At 41.6% G+C, this 20,273-nt stretch overlaps 1 protein-coding gene across 1 annotated transcript in view; it reads left to right on the top strand.

Moving 5' to 3' along the window:
• Pde3a (phosphodiesterase 3A) overlaps nucleotides 1-20,273 on the top strand; it is a 281,973-nt gene that overhangs the window by 229,154 nt on the left and 32,546 nt on the right. The window contains exons 3-7 of the mRNA XM_060384366.1: nucleotides 741-995; nucleotides 1,351-1,505; nucleotides 7,275-7,399; nucleotides 15,023-15,242; nucleotides 19,814-19,899. Of these exons, the coding sequence (XP_060240349.1) occupies nucleotides 741-995; nucleotides 1,351-1,505; nucleotides 7,275-7,399; nucleotides 15,023-15,242; nucleotides 19,814-19,899 (841 nt within the window). The remainder of the gene's footprint in view (nucleotides 1-740; nucleotides 996-1,350; nucleotides 1,506-7,274; nucleotides 7,400-15,022; nucleotides 15,243-19,813; nucleotides 19,900-20,273) is intronic.

Genomic DNA, 20,273 nt, shown 5'->3' on the forward strand with positions numbered 1-20,273 from the left:
TTTCCTGCCTATATAAACAATGGGTTTCAACCTGTGGGTTGTGACCCCTTTTGAGAGTCACATAACAGATAAATTGCATAACCGGTATTTACCTTACAATTCATAACAGTAGCAAAATTACAGTTATGAAGTATTAACAAACATTTTATGGTTGGGGGGGTCACCACAACACGAGGGAGTATATTAAAGCGTCACAGCATTAGTAACGTTGATGTTTACTGTCTTTGTGAGGTACTCAGAGAGGTCAGAAGGTGGCATCAGACCTGATGGAAAGGGAGTTACAAATGATTAGGAGCTGCCATGTGGGTTCTGGAAACTGATCCCGGTCCTCTGCAAGAACAGTAAATGCTCCCAACCACTGAGCCATCACTCAAAACCATATCTATAAATTTAATGGGTCAGTATTAAATTTTCAAAAAAAGTAAACTTTCTGAAAAGCGGGGACCCACAAAGATAACCATGACAAATTTTAGTAAGTGTTGAAGCAGCAATGTGACATGAACTATGTCCTGAAGTGCTTAGCTCAGTTTGTTTGCCTTTTACTTCAGATTGGGTGCAGAGGTAACACAGGGCCTTACTCCATAGCCCAGGTGTCCCTGAGAGTCATGATCTCCCTGCCTCAGTTCATAGATGTGCACCACCATGTCTGACAGCTATGTGTTTTTCAGCCAGAACGCCCGGATTAGCTCACCTTGACTCCATAACTTCAACTTCCCTGACCTCTTGCTTTGGTGTCTCAGTCAGGAACCAGCATCACCGTGGATATTGCCGTGATGGGTGAGGCCCACGGCCTCATCACCGACCTCCTCGCAGACCCTTCTCTGCCCCCAAATGTGTGCACATCCTTGAGGGCCGTGAGCAACCTGCTCAGTACCCAGCTCACCTTCCAGGCCATCCACAAGCCTCGAGTGAACCCCACCGTGACCTTCAGTGAGAACTATACCTGCTCCGATTCTGAGGAGGGCTTGGAGAAAGACAAGCTGGCCATTTCCAAGGTAGGTGTGGCATGAAGGCCGTAGTCTTAGCTACTCTTTCCACTACCTCTTCCTGCTTCTGTGCAGTCTGAGACAGAACCTTCCTATGTAGCTGTGGGATCCTAGTACTTGCTATGTTCCCAGATTGCCTCTTCCATTCACCTGAAATCTCCCAGGGAACACCAGACATGGCGTGTTGTTTCCCTTTTCACCTCAACTCTCGTGGTTCTCTGTCAGTGTTCCAGGAGGGTAATAGGTGTAATTCAGGCAGTACTGTTTCACCAACTGCTTCCATTTACCTTGCTTCCTTCCGTTATTTTACATCAAAGTTGATTGTCTAAAGTATGGTTGGTGATAAAGTGAATATTCCCTCCAGCGCCTTAGAAGAAGTTTGCCACCAGGCTTGCTGAGAAGAGTCTCATCAACTTGGACAACCACCACCTCTGCCACAGGTCTGCCAACCTTGGAGCCTGCACCAGTGCGGAGGGACCGCAGTGCCAGCATTAAGCCGCATGAAGCACCTTCATCCAGGTTAGACTCCACTCCTGCTGGCTCCGTGTCCCCTCAGAGGAGCTTTTTGCTGGAAAGGATTCATAGAGTGTAAAAGAGGAGAGGCCCAACGAGTTACTGAGAAGTGCACTTTGAACTTACCAAATTTGCTGCTTAACAGAAGAGTACCTTAGGGCCAGATTGGCAAGACCTTAAATGTAAACACTGAGAGTGAGTTGGGATGACCCTTGCTCCTATGGCCTAGGAGTGGTATAGCTGAATCTTGAGGTAGCACTATTCCTAATTGTCTGAGAAAGCACCAAATTGATTTCCAGAATGGTTGTACAAGTTTATATTCCCACCAGCAGTGGAGGAGGGTTCCTCTTTCTCCACATCCTCTCCAGCATGTGTTGTCACTTGAGTTTTTGATCTTAGCCATTCTGATGGGTGTAAGGTGAAATCTCAGGATCATTTTGATTTGCATTTCCCTGACGCTTAAGGATGTTGAGCATTTCTTTAAGTGTTTCTCTGCCATTCGATATTCCTCTATTGAGAATTCTCTGTTTAGCTCTGTACTCCATTTTTTAATTGGATTGCTTGATTTGTTGCTGTTTAACTTCTTAAGTTCTTTATATATTCTGATATTAGTCCTCTGTCAGATATAGGGTTAGTGAAGATCCTTTCCCAGTCTGTTGGCTGTTATTTTGTTCTGATGACAGTGTCCTTTGCTTTACAGAAGCTTTTCAGTTTCATGAGGTTCCATTGATTGTTGATCTTAGAGCCTGTGCTGTTGGTGTTGTTCTGTTCAGGAAGTTGTTGTCTGTGCCCATTAGTTCAAGGCTCTTCCCCACTTTTTCTTCAAACAGGTTTACTGTGTCCATTTTTATATTGAGGTCTTTGATTAAAAACAAAGAAATGATGAAATTTGCAGGCAAATGGTGGGATCTAGAAATTATTAACCTGGGTAAGGTATCCCAGAAACAGCAAGACACACATGGTATATACTCACTTATAGGTGGATATTAGACATATAATATAGGATAATAAAGGATACTAAAACCTATACACCTAAGGAAGCTAATCAAGAAGGAGGACCCTGGTAAGAAGCCCAATCTTCATTCAGAAAGGCAAATTAAATGGACATCAGAAGAGGGAGAAAACAGGGAACAGGAGAGGAGCCTATCACAGAGGGCCTCTGAAAGACTCTACCCAGCAGGGTATTAAAGCAGATGCTGAGACTCATAGCCAAACTTTGGGCAGATGGCAGGGAAAGAAGGGGGAGATAGAAAGACCTGGAGGGAACAGGAACTCCACACTGTGAGCAACAGAACCAAAATATCTGGGCACAGGGGTCTTTCCTGAGACTGATATTCCAAACATAGACCATGTGTGGAGATAACTTAGAAGCCCTGCACAGAAGTAGCCCATGGCATCTCAGTGTCCAAGAAGGTTCCCCAATAATTGGAACAGGGACTGTCTCTGACATGGATTCAGTGGCTGGCTCTTTGATCATCTCCCCCTGATGGGGGAACAGACTTACCAGTCCACAGAGGAAGACAGTATTGGCTCTGTCTTCTCTGGTTCCACCTGTGGTCTCTCAGATTTTGCTTTGGGGCTTCAGAGTTATAGTCATCAGGACAGAGGAGCCAAATCACCTTGTAGCTGCCAGGACAGAGAGAAGGAAGAGGGGCAGGAGAGAAGGGGAAGGCAGGGCTAACGTCCTAATATGCTCTGCAAAGGAACAACCGCACTGATCTAATTACTGGGAGGCAGGCCCTTCCTTTCAAGGTTCAGTCTCCAAAGCTGCAGAACAAGCCTTTAACACACAGCCCTTGGGGGAAATTCAAGATCCAAATCATATTAGTGGCTGAAAGACCAGAATTTAAAAGGCTAAAGAAAAGGTAACATTAAGATCTAAAATGAATTTGTAAGAAAACACTACTAAAAGATGTGCTTTCAAAGGAGGCTACTTTGTCTCTTCTTTATAACGTAGAAGAAAATTAGATTTATATGAAATCAATAATTATAATTTTTACCTTATAATTTCAGAATTATGAAATATCTATATCAGCTTCATTATTGAGCTAAAGATACACATTGAAAATATCCATACCTTTATGTAACTACTTAATAACAACGTCTGAAATAATTTCCTATTCATGACGGCAAGGTGGTGAGAGTAGGAACAGAGGCTTTCCAAATCCTGAGACTTGAGTGAGGACGGACTCTTGCATTTGCTTTCATTTAGTCAAGTTTCACTTTCTTCATGTACACTACTGTGACTGGACCTGTCTGCATCTTCGCCAGCAGCTGGGACACCTTCACCCTCAGCATTCCGCATATAAATTACATGAAACTTGTGCTTTGAAACCCAGTAAGCCCTCTACCAAGGGGTTCCTGAAGGGCTACCCTGGCCAGGGACTGTGTAGTCACTCTTTCAGACCGTAGCTGAGAGGATCAGCTTATCACTGGGAACAGTGTACAGACTTCATTATGTAATGGCCTTGTTAAACAGACTGGCTGGTTGAGTCTCTCTCTCTCTCTCTCTCTCTCTTTCTCTCTCTCGGGCTACTCCTTTTCCTTGGCTCTGCCCAAGACATATTTATTGTTCCTTTGTCTTTCTTGAATGGCTTTTTTGAATACTTATTGTCCTGCTGTAGCCCTGATGAAGCTCAGAGCACAGATAACTCCTGGCATCTTCACTAAGATGTGGGACCAAAGGAAAATCTGCTCTCAGCCATCTCCAAACCCTGTTTCTTTCATTTCGACTGTAAATTATTTTGTTACTATTTGTGTTCTACTCAAGACCATAAGGTGTTTATTTCATAAGCCACAATTTTCATAAACTATAGATCATAGTCCTACCCTATGGTATTGCCTGGACTTTTGCAAGACTTGCAGATGTCCTCATAGGAGGAGGCACATACCATTTCATGAGCCTCTCAGGAGGTGAAATATCGTTGGTAATATTTGTCATTTTCCATAGTAGCAGCCTCAGAGGGAGTATGAGGTGGTTGGTTCACACTAGGACACACTGGGAACCAGTGAAAACAGAGTGGGGTCAGGAACTGAGTCAGTCCATAAATCTCAAGACCCAGCTCTCTCTGGAGCACAGTAATGGACCCCTCCCAATGGTTCCACAGACTGTCAGAATGCAGCCACCAGGTGGGGACCAAGTGTTCAGATATGGGAGCCTAAAAAGACATCTGTCTCATACCTGAACCGCACTTCCAGTGCAAACTGCAATATTACCTGTCAGTGTTTACCTAATGCACCATGATTTTCTATGCAGAAAATGACTAGGAAAGACATATTGCTGCCCGCTCAATGCCTTTGTTAGGTCCTTTGTTACTTCTGGTCAAATCTGATTTCTTCCATTCTTTTCAGTGTGTGGTATGTAAAATTCAGGCCAACAATGAAGTCTTCACACAAGCCAAAAAAAAAAAAAAAAGAGTTGCAAAGAGATCTTTTCATATTGATTTATAAACTGAGTGGCTGGGTGCAAACACCTTCATACAGATATTGATTAGTATCTGTTTTGTTTATCCTAATGGGATTCGCGGATCCCATGCTTTTGGATATTTCGGCCATGCATAGCTACTCCTTAATTATGTTATGCTATAAAAAGTCTCATGTCAAGTCTGAAAGTAGTGCAAGAGTTTCATCATTATGAAGTCATGAGCTTTATGCTGGTGAAAACTTACTCCTTTAAGGAATAACTGTATGTATGGAAGTGGCTGTGGTTCCCCCATTCAATACGATGGTTTTACCCTGATCATACACAAAAGCTGAAGTCCTTCAGACTCGGGAGGACCATTGCTACAATTGATGATCTGTTTAACAGATGGACATTTAGTTCCTTCCTTTTTTCTACTTGTATTTCTTTACATATTTCTGTTGTGGTTCCTCAGGGACTTAATAACCTAAAGAACTTTAGAAACAAAAATAAAAAACAGCCAGTGTGGTGAGGGCATTCAGGAGGCAGAAGGAGGCTGAACTTTGTGATTTCCAGTCTATCCAGGGCTCAATACTGAGACTGTCTCTCAAAATACATACACACACACACACACACACACACACACACACACGGACATACATATATACATACATACATACATACATACATACATACATACATACCAATGGTTTCTGGGCCTGCTAGATGTAGGTAAATAATTTTCCTGTAGAAAGCTTAAATAACATCTGCTGCAAAGAACACGGTATCGAGAGTCAGAGAACTGACCTGCTCAGGAGAGTGCTCCAGGAGACCATGAGTTTTCTTGAACCTCCATATTTACCCACAAGCAATGGTTTAGGAAATAAAATTATAGTGTAATTGGAGGGCTACATTAGATGGAGGAGTGCAAATAGATGCTTTAAGTATAGCCTTTGGGAGACAGAAGTTACTGGCATATGTCATACTCCCGGTCATTCTAAGTTGATATCTTAGCTGACCCCAGGCTTGGTAAATCAGACATAAAGAATGTTGTAAGCTTCAAAAAAAGACACTCCTTTCTAGCTTAGAACTGAAGATGAAACTATTACGGGGATGCTGGGAGAGGCAGAACCCCTCTTCTTCAGGAGTACCTCCAGGTTGTAATTATATGTTTTTATTTATGCCAAACTTTATACATTCATGATTCCATCAGTTCCAGGATCATTTACAGTATTCACCCAGACAGGTCAGACATATCTTTCTCAAATTAAGATAGAAAATGGATCAAATATTCAGGTTACAATCATGCAAATTATAGACTTTTAACTTTTACCAATCTTACTGGAGCATGAAAGGACACAGGTACTGGCAAGACAAAAGTACTTTTCACTGGGAACAGTCCAGGGTTGTCAAGACAAGTTCCTGAATTCTATTCTCTACCAAATTAGGGTGGATAATGTTTCCATTTCCATGTATAAGATTTGAAGCAGTGTGAAAAGCGAAATTTTGGCTTGGAAGGCCTCCAGGAATCCTATCCCATTAATTACATGACTTCTATAACCTTCTCTAGGCCCAATCCTGTATAGATTGATTGGTTCCAGATTTGTTTACAGAGAACAACTTGATGACTAAGTCTATGCTGGTCATCATGTGCATGGACTAGGTAAAGAGAACCTGTGACTTCTCTCCTGATCAATATGATCAGTGTGTTAGCCCCATGGCCACTGTGAGTGGGTTTCAATAGGATGTGACTGAGTTATCACATTTTTTTCAGGATGCCACCAGTAGATAGAAATCTTAGGTCACTGCTGTAGGCTTCTGCTAATAGCTTTCTTTATTAGCCAATGTTGAATTGCCAACAGAGAGAAATGACAGGCTATAGGTCTGCATCTCATGTTCTACTTGATAAGTCAGTGCCTCAGCAAGACATTGCCATTGACTGGCTTGATCAAATGTTCAATGTTGAGTGTATATTTACCAACAACATTGCATAAGAAAGAGCATAAGTAAGAATATGCTACTCTCTGCTTCTATAAAGACAGTTGTACCACAGCCAATGAATCTTCAAAGGTAGCTTTTAAAAGTCTTTGAGGAACATGACTACACATGTAGAAACATGTGTTGCATTTTTATAAATTGTATGGGTTGGGAAAGAATGATTTGCTCTTGGTAGACTGTATGTTTGATGAGAAAAAGATAGATACATGACTGCATTAGAGGCTGAACTTAGCTTATTCTGTCATTTGCAAGTTAAATGGTTCTGTGAGCAACCTGGGAACAAATGCTCAGGTAGGGATATATGCTGTGGAAGTGGTAGCTGGGCTGCTCGGTAACAGATGAGTAATCTTTGTGGTCTATAATTGCTGTCTCTGTAGTACTGTCAATCCTGACTCTTGGAATGCCCCAGTGTTGATGACTCTCACCAAGAGCAGATCCTTCACTTCGTCCTATGCTGTCTCTGCAGCTAATCATGTGAAAGCTAAGAAGCAAAACAGGCCAGGTAAGTAACATTCTCCATTCACTCCGGGTCTTCAGTCCTGTTTTTTTATGCGTAGTGTTGTTGTGGTAATGAACGATGACATTAAAATGAAGAGTGATAAATTTTAAGTTGGAAACATGGATGGAATTGAGAAACTCAGCTCACTGAATCTAAGACTGGGTACATGCTGGGATCTGTAAATCGGGTGTGGTGGAATACAACTATGATTGCAGCATTTAGGAGACTGGTGCATGAGGATCAAGAGTTCAAGGCCTTGGGTGCTGGAGAGTCGACTCAGTGGTGAAGAGGGTTTTCTGCTCTGACAGAGCATGGGAGTCTGGTTCCTAGCACTCATGTCAGGCAACCACCTGTAAATCCAGCTGCAGGAAGCCAACACCACTTCTGGCCTCCTTAGGCACTGCACGCATGTGTGTGTATGCACACACGCACACACACACACACACACACACACACACACACACAACTTTATTACATTTGTTTCTGAATTTCCCTCCAGAATCTAGTTGAGGACCTGGGCTGTTCCTTTAACCTCTTCTTCCTGAGAAGTACAGTGAATACTTGTTTCTTGGCATTGTAGAGATTCTTCTTGAGGTATTCAGTTACTCTCTGCTTCTTTCTGAATCTTCTGTTCATAGCAGCTTAAGAATTTGAGTTTTTGGCACAAGGAGAACCCTCTTCTCTCACTGTGATATGAGACATGCAAGTCTGGCTGCCATGGCATTGTGAACTCCATGTTCCATGTGATCCCCCTCATGACATTGCTAAAAGCTTTGCTGGTGGCCTCTGTAGGAGCTGTGACCTCTGCTCAGATTTGTGCCTCTTTCTGTGCCAACAGGTAATAGATAGAGCTCTGAGGGAGAAGAACTGCCGGGATCATGACTCACCCACTCTGGTTCTCTTCTGGGATCTAGTCCCACAGATCTGGGTCTCTACTTTGACACTGCAACCCTGTCTTTCTTCCCTCTCCACTACCATTCCTGCCTGTCCCTCCTTTCCTTCCCCTTTCTTACTCTTTTGCTTTCCTTTTCCTTCCTGGTTGCTCCTTTTTCTCTGGTTGTCCATATTCCACTTGGTCCCTCCTCCTGAAACCATCAGTCACTCTGCTTAAAATCTCTGCTGTTCAGTGTAGGAAGACATTTTCCCTGCAGAGTTCAAGTCTACTTGTATTCCATTCCTTCAAGAAACCATTAATGGCAATCTGATTTCCCCCAACATATGGTCTTTTGAGGTGTGATGATGTTCCTTAAGCTGTGTAAAGTAGACATCATAAGTGAGTTGAGAGATAGACTTAAGCTATGCACAAGATGATGGAGACTGGTGATTAGGTGAGATACCATGAGACAAACACAGATAGACACGCTCTCAGGCCTCCACTTGCATGTACATGAATGAAGAACTCACACACATATGTGCAAATAACACTGTCCTTCTGCACACAACACCCCTTACACTCACACCACAAACACACAAATGTACACACATAGCACACATACATTCCACATACACACACATGACATATGCACCACAGACATAAACGGCACACACACAACAAATAAAATTAAAAAAGTACAAATAAAAATGTACGTATTTCTGTTACAGTTTTATGCTGTTATTCTTAAGAAACACAAGGGCTCAAGGAAGGAAACTGAGAGAAAATTGAAACAACTTGTCTAAGGCTCCTAATTCATCTTCAGCCTTTTCTTCTAGAGTTAAAAAAATTAAGGACAATAAATTGATATGGTTTAGAATTTGCAGTCCTATTCTTGGCTGGGTACAAGATTCAGCTAAGTGACAAAATAAAAAATTATTAAATAACACATCCTGTTAGATTTAAGAAGCTGAAAACTGGGAGTGCAAGATGGCTCAACAGATTCATTGCCAAACCTGAATACCACAACACAGCAAACTTCCAAAAGTTGGCCTTTGACTGCCACATTTGTGCAATGGCAGACACGAAACATACACATGGACATGGACACACACACACACACAAATGAATAAATGAGTTAATTATTTTTGGTTGTTTTGCTTTGTTTGGATCTGGGAGCTGGAGGGAAGGCTCAGCAGATAATAGTGTGTGCTGCTCTTCCATAGGACAGGAGTTATGTTCCCAGCACCCATATCAGGTGGCTACCAGTCACCTGCAACTCCAGTTTCAAAGGATCCAGTGCCCTCTTTTGTCTTCTGGAAGTACTTGCCCACACACAGAGACAGACACACAAACACATAATTTAAAATCAAATCTTTTTGTTGTTGTTGTTTTATCTGAAACTTGTGACACGCTAGAAATAACAGCATGGCAGGGGGCTTCATGCCCCTGCATCTTACTCCCTAGGTCTTCCTAACTCAACAAGAGGAGATCCACTCAGTAGGCTCTCAGGGGTGATGATGAAAGTCAGTCCCAGGAGTAGCAGTTGGTCGTTTCTGAAAGCCAATGTGTCTACCATCGTGACTGTTCTGAAGGCACTTTGTATTGTGGTGTCCTTAGGTTGCTGTTACCATGAAAGGAGGACTTTATAGCATAATTTATATCCAGTAATGGACTGAATGCAAATCAATCACTAAGATTCTGGCAAAAATATAGAAATATATTAAGACTCAGATGAAACTAGATTCCATTTCTCTCTGTTCAGTTAGGTCCTTCTGGTTTTGTTTGCTTGTTTTCCTTTGATTTTATTTGCTTTTTTCTTCTCCTAACGTAACTTTTAAATCAGCATAAAGCACAAATCCTTATGGGGTTTTCCTGCATACTTAGTTCCTCTTGTGCATTCCTTCCTTCTCTCTTACTTTCTGCCTCCCCCTTGCTTGTATTTTTCTGCCCACATTGGTCCCTTTCTCCTGCTGTATCACATGTGTTACATGAGCCTCCACCTTGGTTTTGAAACCCCACTTTCCTTGCATTGATGTCATGTGCTTTGGCTGCCCCAGCTCAGCAAGTACCTGGCTGTGTGTAATGTAATGTAATGTAATGATATTGACTGTTTTGCCACCTGCTTTTTAATAACCTATGTGTGAAGAGGCTAGGGATAGCCTTTTGTATAGAAAGAGGATAAGAAAATGTCATCCCAGGAGGTATGAGGGGGAATCTAAGAGTCTTGGGTGGTGAGGTCCAGAGGAGCCTTCATTCACACTGAAGATGAATGAATTATCTAGAGTCTAGTGTAAACTGATGGATCTAGTCTGTGCACAAACCCAAGTGAGCAGTGTGTTCCCAACTCTCTCAGTTAGCAATCAGTTGGAAGAATTGAAACATAAGCAATCTTTACCAATAACTAAAAGAAAATACAAGGATAAGATCACACAGGAGTCCTTTGATGAAAGCATAACAAAGGGAGATTTACATATGATTTGCATTTGTTTAAATTTATGAGTGTTTGCCTGTATGTATGTATGTATGTGCACCATTTGTGTGCAGTGCCACCGAAGGCCAGTGACGGGAATTGGATGCCCTGGAACTGTAGTTACAGATGGCTGAGAGCTGCTTGTGAGTGCTGAGAACCAACCTGTGTCCTATGGAAGAGCAGCCAGTGTTCTCAATTCCTGAGCATCTCTAGAGCCTGTAATTTAAATTTTCAACCTTGCCCTTCTAGTGTGAGCCATTAACAATGGATTACTGTTAGCCACTGTTATGGCAGCCTCCAAATCTCCCTAACTCATAGTTGCTGCCTCTGTCATTGTCCTTTGCTAGGGTCTTATAAGAGTGGGCTTTCTACTGTGTTAAATCCAGATTACTTAAACCTATAAGCTACACATAAAAGAAAATTTTATATGATGGTAATTTTTTCCCTTAGGACTGATTTACTTTAGATACATTTTCTAAAATATTGGCACAGAGGCATGTATTTATCAGAAAAGCTGATTTATTTTATTTCTGTTTATGTACACGTTTGTTTATGTGTCTGTGTGTATATGTACAATATCTGCAGGTGCCTGTGGGGACCAGAGAAGAATGTCAGGTGCCCTGCAGGGGTAGTTACAGGTGTTCGTGAGCTGCCTGATGTGGGTGCGGGTGATTGAACTTAGGTCCCCTATAAAAGCAGCAAATGCTGTTAGCTGCCAAGCCGTCTCTGCAGCTCCCACTTCTTCCCTCCTCAATTAAAGTTAAACTGAGAGACTTTTATACTGGATTTACTTAAAGAATTCCTGGGCAGTATTCCTCCTCTTATTTCTTTGGTTGCCTCTGTGCCTTAACATATGATTTCTCAGGCTTTTAGGAATAAGGCAACAAGGCTTGGTTACTCAAAGGAATTAGGATTTTAGACTCTTCCAAAAGTTGTGTGTATGTATGAATGTATGTTATAAATATGCATATATGTATATGTGTATACTGCCTATCAATGTTTTTAAATGTTTCTTATTAGGATAATTTACTAACTAAGGGAATGCATTTCATGATTTGTGTCTTATTCCTGGAATCTCTTAAAATTACTCACTTACAAAATGAAGATAAATATGTAAGAAAGTATGCATATTTAGCTCACCCAGTTTATGTGGTGTATGTATGTGTGTGTGTAACAAAAAATTTGGTATCTTCCCTCTAAACTTTAGATTGATGGCCCTTAAAGGGTCTTAGAATTCCTTCCTTTCTTCTTTCCTTCCTTTCTTTCTTCCTTCCTTTTTCTTTCATTCTTTCAGACTTACAGATGAGGTTAATTCTAATTTTCCTGGGGAAATACCTTTCCTATAGCTTCAATACTTTATCCCTACCCCTTTGAATTTTTGTCGGAATTATTCTTTTTTCATTTATTCTACTTTTGCACAATACATCCTGATGGCAGCCTCTCCTCCCTCCCCTCCTTTCTAAAGTGAAAGTGTACTTGGTGATTACAGACTGAGCAGCCATAATTTGAAACTCTTAAGTTAGAACATTTCTGATTGTCAAACTTGCATTAGAGATGCTCAATGACTGGCTCTTTGACCTCCCCACCTCCCAAGGGAGGAGCAGTACTGTTAGGCCACAGAGGAGGACTTTGCAGCCAGTCCGGAAAATACCTGACAAAAGCGAGTCATATGAAAGGGGAGGAGGTCCTCCCCTATTAGTGGACTTGGAAAGGGGCAGGGAGGAGATGAGGGAGGGAGGGTGGGATTGGGGAGGGAATGAGGGATACAGCTGGGATACAGAATTAACAAAATGTAACTAATGAGAAAAATAAAATTATGGAAAAAAAAGTTGCTGTTAATGTTCCAAAATCCACAAAGCTTAGAAAACTGAACTCTTTCCCACTGAAGCGTTTTGGGGAAGGGATACTCTGCCTATGTCTGCATTGCTCATTTATCGCTCCATCTATCTGAAGGCTAGTGAATAGAAATGTATGTCCTCTTGCCATACCATCCCTAATATTTCTTTTTTTTTTTTAACTTGCAGTAAACTTTACACTTTCATCTTCTCAACCCCTGCCCTATAAATCTCTGCTTCTCACTGTTGGCACTATGACCTGGTGCTTATTAAAGCGTTCAAAATATGTAGAACAAAGAACTGTAAAAGCAAAGTACTCCTCCTTTACAGTGTGTATTTAAGAATGGACCCCATGTCTCTACCACTATCAGCTCTCAGCTCAAACAAAATCTGTCTTCCCATAATTGTCCTCAGAATACACATTTGTGTCAACATAGAAATGGAGAAGTTTCCCTAAGGGCTTTGAACTAAGTTTCCCTAATGGCAGGTGGCAGGGCTGCGGAATCTGCTCAGTCAGTAGAGTGCTTGACTCAAGACCTGAGTTCAATCCTCACCTCAATGGAAACAGCCAAGCAAGGCTGAGGCAGATCTGCAGGAAGGAGGAAGAGACTGGGAGGATTCCTGGGGTTTGCTAAAGACCAGCCCAGGAGAATAAGTGAGCCTAGGGTTCACTGAGAGACTCTGCCTCCAAACCCAAGGTGAAAAGCCGTTGGGGAGACAGCGGAGATCAAATGTGCCTCCATGCCTTCATACACTCAGGCACATACATGTGTGTGTAGATAAAAAACAAATGGTAGGAAATTATTCCCGTATCACACAGCAAAGTTACTGTACAGGCTCTTTGGTTCATTTGTTTGAGACAGGGTTTCCCTATGTAGCTCTGGCTTCCTGGAGCTTACTCTGTAGACCAGGCTGTGCAGGAACTCACTCTGTAGACCAGGCAGCAATTAACCCCTTGCCAGGTGTCAATCCTCTCTCCCATCTTCACACTCTCACTTGTGCTTGCAACCCTGAAAAATGTTTAGCATCACTGGATTGCGGTGAGCTCATTTGTTAAGTACAAAGATGAGGGGTTGATCTGTTGATTAGAGAAAAACACAGAAATATGCAGGGGCTTAGGAGGGAGGTTGTCCACCAACCTGTCCCTACACAGAAGAAACATAGTGCCAACAAAATTATAAAACAGACACCAAGGAAATGCTTGTACAAGCTATGATCTTCTACTCCACAGAGCAGGAAATGCTGGACTGGGAAAAGTCAACCTTTTGAAGGAACTGAGTTTTGGACACAAGGCTGCCTTGAACCACTGCCAGTTAGCTACACACACCAGCGGAAGATGTGACATCCAGGACTACCAGTTTCCCCTCAGAGAAGATGAGCAGAGACCTGTGGATGACTCAAAGTCATTCGTCTCTTTTTTATTTCCTCCCAACTTTACTTGCACTCTGCCCACTCTGTAATTGGGAGACTGTAGCTTCAAGAGACATTAGCCTAAACTTACAGAGTGAGAGCTTTAGAAATTCAAGCTAGTACCCTAGGCAGGCCTCAAGCTGTGGCAGAAATGTGAAACACGGGGGGAGTCTGGCACAAGCACCCAATTTTGAAGTTTAAACTTTAGGCCTACTGTGTGGTTTGTGCTGAATGCATTACATGCTTCAATGTTCTCTTCAAACTTGCTTTCCTCAGAGGGCATTTTTTTACATACAAGTATACATTTCACCGAGAGTATGAACTATTAGGAAGGCTAATCACCTCTCCCAACTCATCATTTTCACTTGCGTATTATAAGCATCCCATGCCTGCTGCCATGCTCTAGATGTGACTTTAAGGCAATAGGGAGGTTGGAGAGATGTCTTAGTGATTAAGAACACTTGCTGCTCTTCCTACGGACCTCGGTTTGGTTCCCACCAACCACATGGTATCTCACAGCCACCTAGAACTTCAGTTCCAGGGGATATGGTGTCATCTTCTGGCCTCCTGTACACATGCAGTGCACATCAACTCATGCAGGCAAACACACACACATGTAAATAAAAAATAAGTATATCTTTTTTTTTTATTTTAAAGTAGTGAGTTTTGTTCCAGCTGGAAGTTTGTCAGACATATGAGAAAATACCTGTTATTTCCAAGTCAGGATGACAAGAAAGAAACAAAAATGCGAGAAGGAAATAATATCCTGCCCTGAGGTTGTTTCAGGCCACTGTGGCTTCGGTGGTGAGCCAGCACCACCAGGAATTTTCCCGGATGATTTATTGGTCACATTTCTATGTCACGGAGACACTGCAGCTACATGCCTTGTCTCCAGATGGTAGCATGGACGTAAGACCAGATCTGTGTAGTTGATGGCCTCTGTGTGTATGCGTAAAGGGTGAAGGTCATGGAGGGAGTCGCAGGTTTTCACTTCAGGGGTATTTGTTGAATGACATCATAACTCTCGTTCTCTTCAGGTGGCCTTGCTACAATTTCACCAACTCCCTCGCCTTCCTCCTCACCTCCTCAAGGATCGCCTGACAGCAGTCCCGTCAGCAGCATTACTTCAGCTCAGTTTCCAGAATCCTCTGAAGCAACTGCCAAGCGAGGCCCCGGATCTCACAGGGTCTTAACTTACACCCAAAGTGCCCCAGACCTGTCCCCTCAGATCCTGCCTCCACCTGTCATATGTAGCAGGTAAGAACTTTATCATGGTAGCAGGAAAGTATAGGAGAGTGTGGTGTCCTGTGTGAGGCTGTCATGGGAGCTTCATTTTTCCCGGTGGCTCTATAAATAGGAACCTTATTTTCCATACGTCTGAACAGGTCATTGAAGAGTACAAAATAATTAGCTTTATATAATTGGTCGTATAGTAATGGGTAATGGATAAAAGAATTATTTTGTGGGCTGGAGACACGGCTCAGGGCTTAAGAGTGCTTGCTGCTCTTACAGAGGACCTTACGTGGGTTCCCAGCACCCACACTAGGTGGCTCACAACCACCTGTAACCCTGGCTTTCAGGTATCTCGTGCCTTCTTCTGTGTTCCAAAGTCACCTGGATTCTTGTACACATACCCACACACAGACACATACTCAAAAATAGAAGTTTAAAAATTGAAATAAAATATATTGTATTATATTGCACCAAGTAAGCTCATATAATTGACTATTTTGTTTGAATGTTTTTCTTTGTTGTGCTGTGACTATTTTATACTATTTTAATGCATTGTACCTGAAATGTATATATCTCATTTTAAGTCTTTCAAAATGTCCTAATTATTTATAATATATTATAGCTGGACTCAAATGGTTCCCCAAATGAAATTAAGCAAATAGGTTATCCTTACATTACAATAAAACATAATTATAAACTGGCCATATGGGCACATGCTTGTTTGTAATCCCAACACTCAGGAGGATTACTATGAATTCAAAGACAGCTTGAACTACATGGTGAGTTTGAGGGCTAGCATGGATACCATTTCTCAAAAAAGAAGGAAGAATGGAAAGAAAAAAGGAAGAGAGGAGAAGGAAATAAAAAGAAACTGAATTACAAAGTATTATCAGATGATTATTAAAAAAGATCTTTTTGAAATAAAATTTTTTATATTTTTACAATTTATTCATTATATACCCCAGTTGAAGCCCCCTTCCACAACTCCTCCCAGTTCCACCCTCCCTCCCTCTTCCCCTCTATCCCCTTTATCCCCTTCCCCTAGTCCACTGAAAAGGAGAGTTCCCCTCCTCTGCCATCTGCCCATAGCTTATCAAGGTTCATTAGGACTGCCTGGATCTCCTTCCTCTGTGGCCTGGCAAGCCTGCATCGCCAGAGGCAAGTGCCCAAAGAGCAGGCATTGAGTTCATGACACAGGCAGCCCCTGCTCCCTTTACTCATCAACCGACATGGAGACTGAGCTGCCAATCAGATACATCTGAGCAGGGGGTCTAGGTCCCCTCCATGCAGTAATATCTTCATTTTAGATACTTGATCTTAAAATATTAAAGATTTTAGAGATTTGTTTATTTTTCTTATGTGTATGCAGTGCTCTAGGAGGCTAGGGAGGGTAATACACTGGGTGAGACTGGTCATAAGATACCATTTGGGTGCTAGAAATCAAACACGGAACCTCTGGAAGAGCAGCAGTGCTCTTGACCACTGAGCCATGTCTCCAGTCCCTAGTATTAAGTATTTTTTAAGGAGGAAAGAGGCAAGTGTTTTAAGTACAATCCTGAGAATGCCTTAAACAAAATGTTATGAAGATGACTATTTGAATGAACAGCAGGATGTAGTTTGCTCATGTCAATTTTATCAGCGTCCTAACAACTAACAGCTGATACTGAGCTTCATACATGTCATTTGACACGTATGACATACATGACACAGGCTCCCTGTATCCTCACTCTGGCAGGGAATGGTTCCTTTTACTTAGTGCTTCAGAGGATTCATTCAATCATTCCTTGACCCTCTTGCTTTTGGGGCTGTCCTGAAGCAGAATCGCAGAGCAGGGAGTGTCCAACCAGAGACATTTTGTTGTTACTGAAAGTGAAGACAGGGAGGAAAGAGGTTGCAGGTCCCAGGATCCGTTTAGCCCTGCCCCCATGCCCTACCTCCTTTTCCACAGGACCCACCTCTTACAGGGTGCCCCCACCTCCAAGCAGCACCATGGACTATTTAACAAGACTTGAACACATAACACCTGGGGATGGCCCCTCGTCCAAACTTTACTGCCTTAAGATAAACAAACACCATTGATTTTATCATTTATTTTTACTTCCTCTCTCTCTAGTACTATTTTTAACTGAGAAAAATACCCAGTGTTGCTTGTTAGACAAAGACCAGAATAAAATAGTACCCAAGCTCTCCCCAAGTCAGCTTTTTAAGTAAAATGACTTGTGTGGGATCTTCACCCATCACAACCATCTTCCCAGTGCTGTTGTGCTGTCAAAGGTCTAAGAGACACGCTCCATCACGCTCACTGGGCCAAAGGCTCAGGGAGCTCTCGGTCTGTTTTATGTCAAGTTCTCTGGACCCCAGAGCCAATTCCCGTAGGTTAACACCCTGTAATTGTTCAAGCATCTGACATTAGGCAGACTTGCTGAGGGGAGCATTGTTCTTTGTTCAGCACCCTAAGCCAGGATAAAACCCAGCAGAGTAATTTGGGTTAAGAACATCTGCTTCTGGCTTTTCCAAGAGGCTCCCCCTCCCTCCCTCAAGACTGGTGAGAAATAATCATCTTACAGAAAAGATAGGGGTGTTCAGGAAAGGTCTACTGCTTGTCCACGTTTGCTCCTCCAAGATTATTCTGGTTGTTTTAAGAGGAAGAATGTGGTAGGGTTTTCGTAAAGGGAGTACAGAAAAAAAAAAAAAAAAGAGGATTTCTCTGTCTCCTGGTTCAGTGATGTTTAGAAATCCAGTAGTGTGTGTTTTATTTGTTTGGGCTTTATAAATTTATAATCCAAACCAGGTTTTATTAGTCCCTTCAAGGCAACCACCCATGTAGTCACAGAATGCTCCAGAAACTCACGACTAATTATTGTGGTTTCCCCTGCTGAACTCGAAGGGTTTGGCATTGAACCCTAGTCTCTTGGCTGTTGTAATGCCTTTGCAACGAGCTGGCCTCTTTTTTTTTTTCCTCTCTCTCTCTTTTTGGACAGGAGCTGTTCTATTTGAACTAGTAACTTACACAGTCATTTTAGGTATTATCAGGCAATGGAAAGTCTTCACACTAATAAGCCTTCCTTTTCTCAGCTTTCATGTATGATAAGTTTGCATGAATTTTATAAATTTTCATTAACTTTTTTTTTAGTTCTTTCCTTTTCTTTTGATTCCCTAAGGCAAAATGATAGCTATTCCTCATTAGAAATAAGTCCCATATAATCCTTTTCTGTATTTCAGGGTGGAAAACTAAATTTACTTAGTAGGACAATATGCCATCGCGTACAGTTTTACTGTATATACAGTTGAGAAAAGACTGAGACATTTACATAGTCATCATTAGATATTGAACTGTGTTTTGTTGTTGTTGTTTTGATTTTATGCTGGCTAATCTTGTACTTAAGTAACCATAAGATCAAAAATTTCTCTTCTGAGATCTTTTATATTATGCAGAAGAAAAGAGCCCAGCCACAAATTAGGATATTAAAATCTAATCATGAAGTAGTTAAACAAGATAAAAAGGAGGGGCCAGTTTGGAACTCAGTAGATTTTGTGGGATTAACTTTTGACTGTAAAACAGTCAAGTTCTTGTGAAAATAGAAAAAAAAGGTCTTTGTCTTCTACCTACCTCTGTGAGGAGGAGCTATACACTTTTCCACAACCTTCTGTCTTCTTGGTTGTCCACAGATCATGTTGATTCATTTTTTTTTCTCTCAAGCAGAGTGTGTATAATCACACTTTTTTCCAAATGTCTCTCTCCTTTGTTCATTTTCTTAAGACCTTAAAGAATGACTGAGAAATATATGGTAAATAAAACATTTATTTTGGCCAATAAAATAAAATAAAATTAATGTGCTGTCATTATGTTTTAACTTTTGTTTTCTTTTATTAAAAATTTATTCAGAAATTGAATATCCTAACTTCAAGAAATAAAGGAACAAGTCTCTAAAGGTATCCCATTGGGGAAAATATTCATAGCCAAACATGTACCAGGACCTTCAGATCCTCTTCACAGATAAATGGCAGTTATTTCAGTATTTTCTCAAATAATATAACAACTTCAGCAGCTGGAGGAGGAGGGTCAGATGAAGTTTAAAGCTCTTTTCCTGATCAATCATTTATGATATTTTTATTATAGTTGTGATTTCAGTATGAAACATGAAGGATCCTGGAGAATAGCTAGATCTAGAGTGTCCTGACTTAACCAATGGATGGATCTACAGATACAGTTATGACTGACTTTTCCCATTGTTGGGAAAAGTTACAAACACGGTATAGGAGACTCACTGGAGGAATTAGGTTCCTACTATTGGGCCGCTGAGGGTTTTCCTATCCCCCATCTCTCCAGAGCTCTCTGTCACTGCCCTGTCACTGTCCTGACAGATTGTCTCAGTGCTGTTATTCCATGGTCAGTGGAGATGCTGACTATAGAATGATATCCCCTAAACCCTGAGCCAACATGCATCTTTCCTCTCTGAAGTGTGTTTTTCAGGGCTTTGGTTAGAGCCAGCAAAGACCACGGAAGGGAATGGTTGATGTTTATGAAGGTACTATGTGCTAAAAAGTGTTTTAAAACATATAGAGGTACTGATGGCTTTCCCAACATTTCCCAGCTGTGGCAGACCTTATTCACAAGGGAATCCTGCAGATGGATCCTCAGAGACAAGTGGTCCAGCCATTCAGAAACCAAACAGAACAGGTAACGCACTATTTTGGATTCTGTTGCTAGAAATTCAAGTTATTTTATTTTATATTTTCCTCTGGACCAAAAAGCCCATATGAATTTTGGACTTGTTTTTTTTTTTTTTTTTTTTTTTAATTTGCAAATTTTAACTTTCTAAAGTTTTTAATTGTATGTGTGTGTGTGTGTGTGTGTGTGTGTGTGTGTGTGTGTGTGATAGTGTAGGTTTATACATGTGGGTATAGTTCTCATGGAGGTCAGAGTTAGGCATCAGACCCCTGGAGCTGGAATTATACATGACTGTGAGCCACCGGATAGGGGTGCTGAGAGGTAAACTTCCTCTACAAGAGCAGAAAATACTCTTTTTTTTTTTAATTTTTCATCAATTACAC

Source organism: Meriones unguiculatus, chromosome 5, assembly GCF_030254825.1.
Source record: "Meriones unguiculatus strain TT.TT164.6M chromosome 5, Bangor_MerUng_6.1, whole genome shotgun sequence".
In the NCBI taxonomy this organism is placed as follows: Eukaryota; Metazoa; Chordata; class Mammalia; order Rodentia; family Muridae; genus Meriones; species Meriones unguiculatus.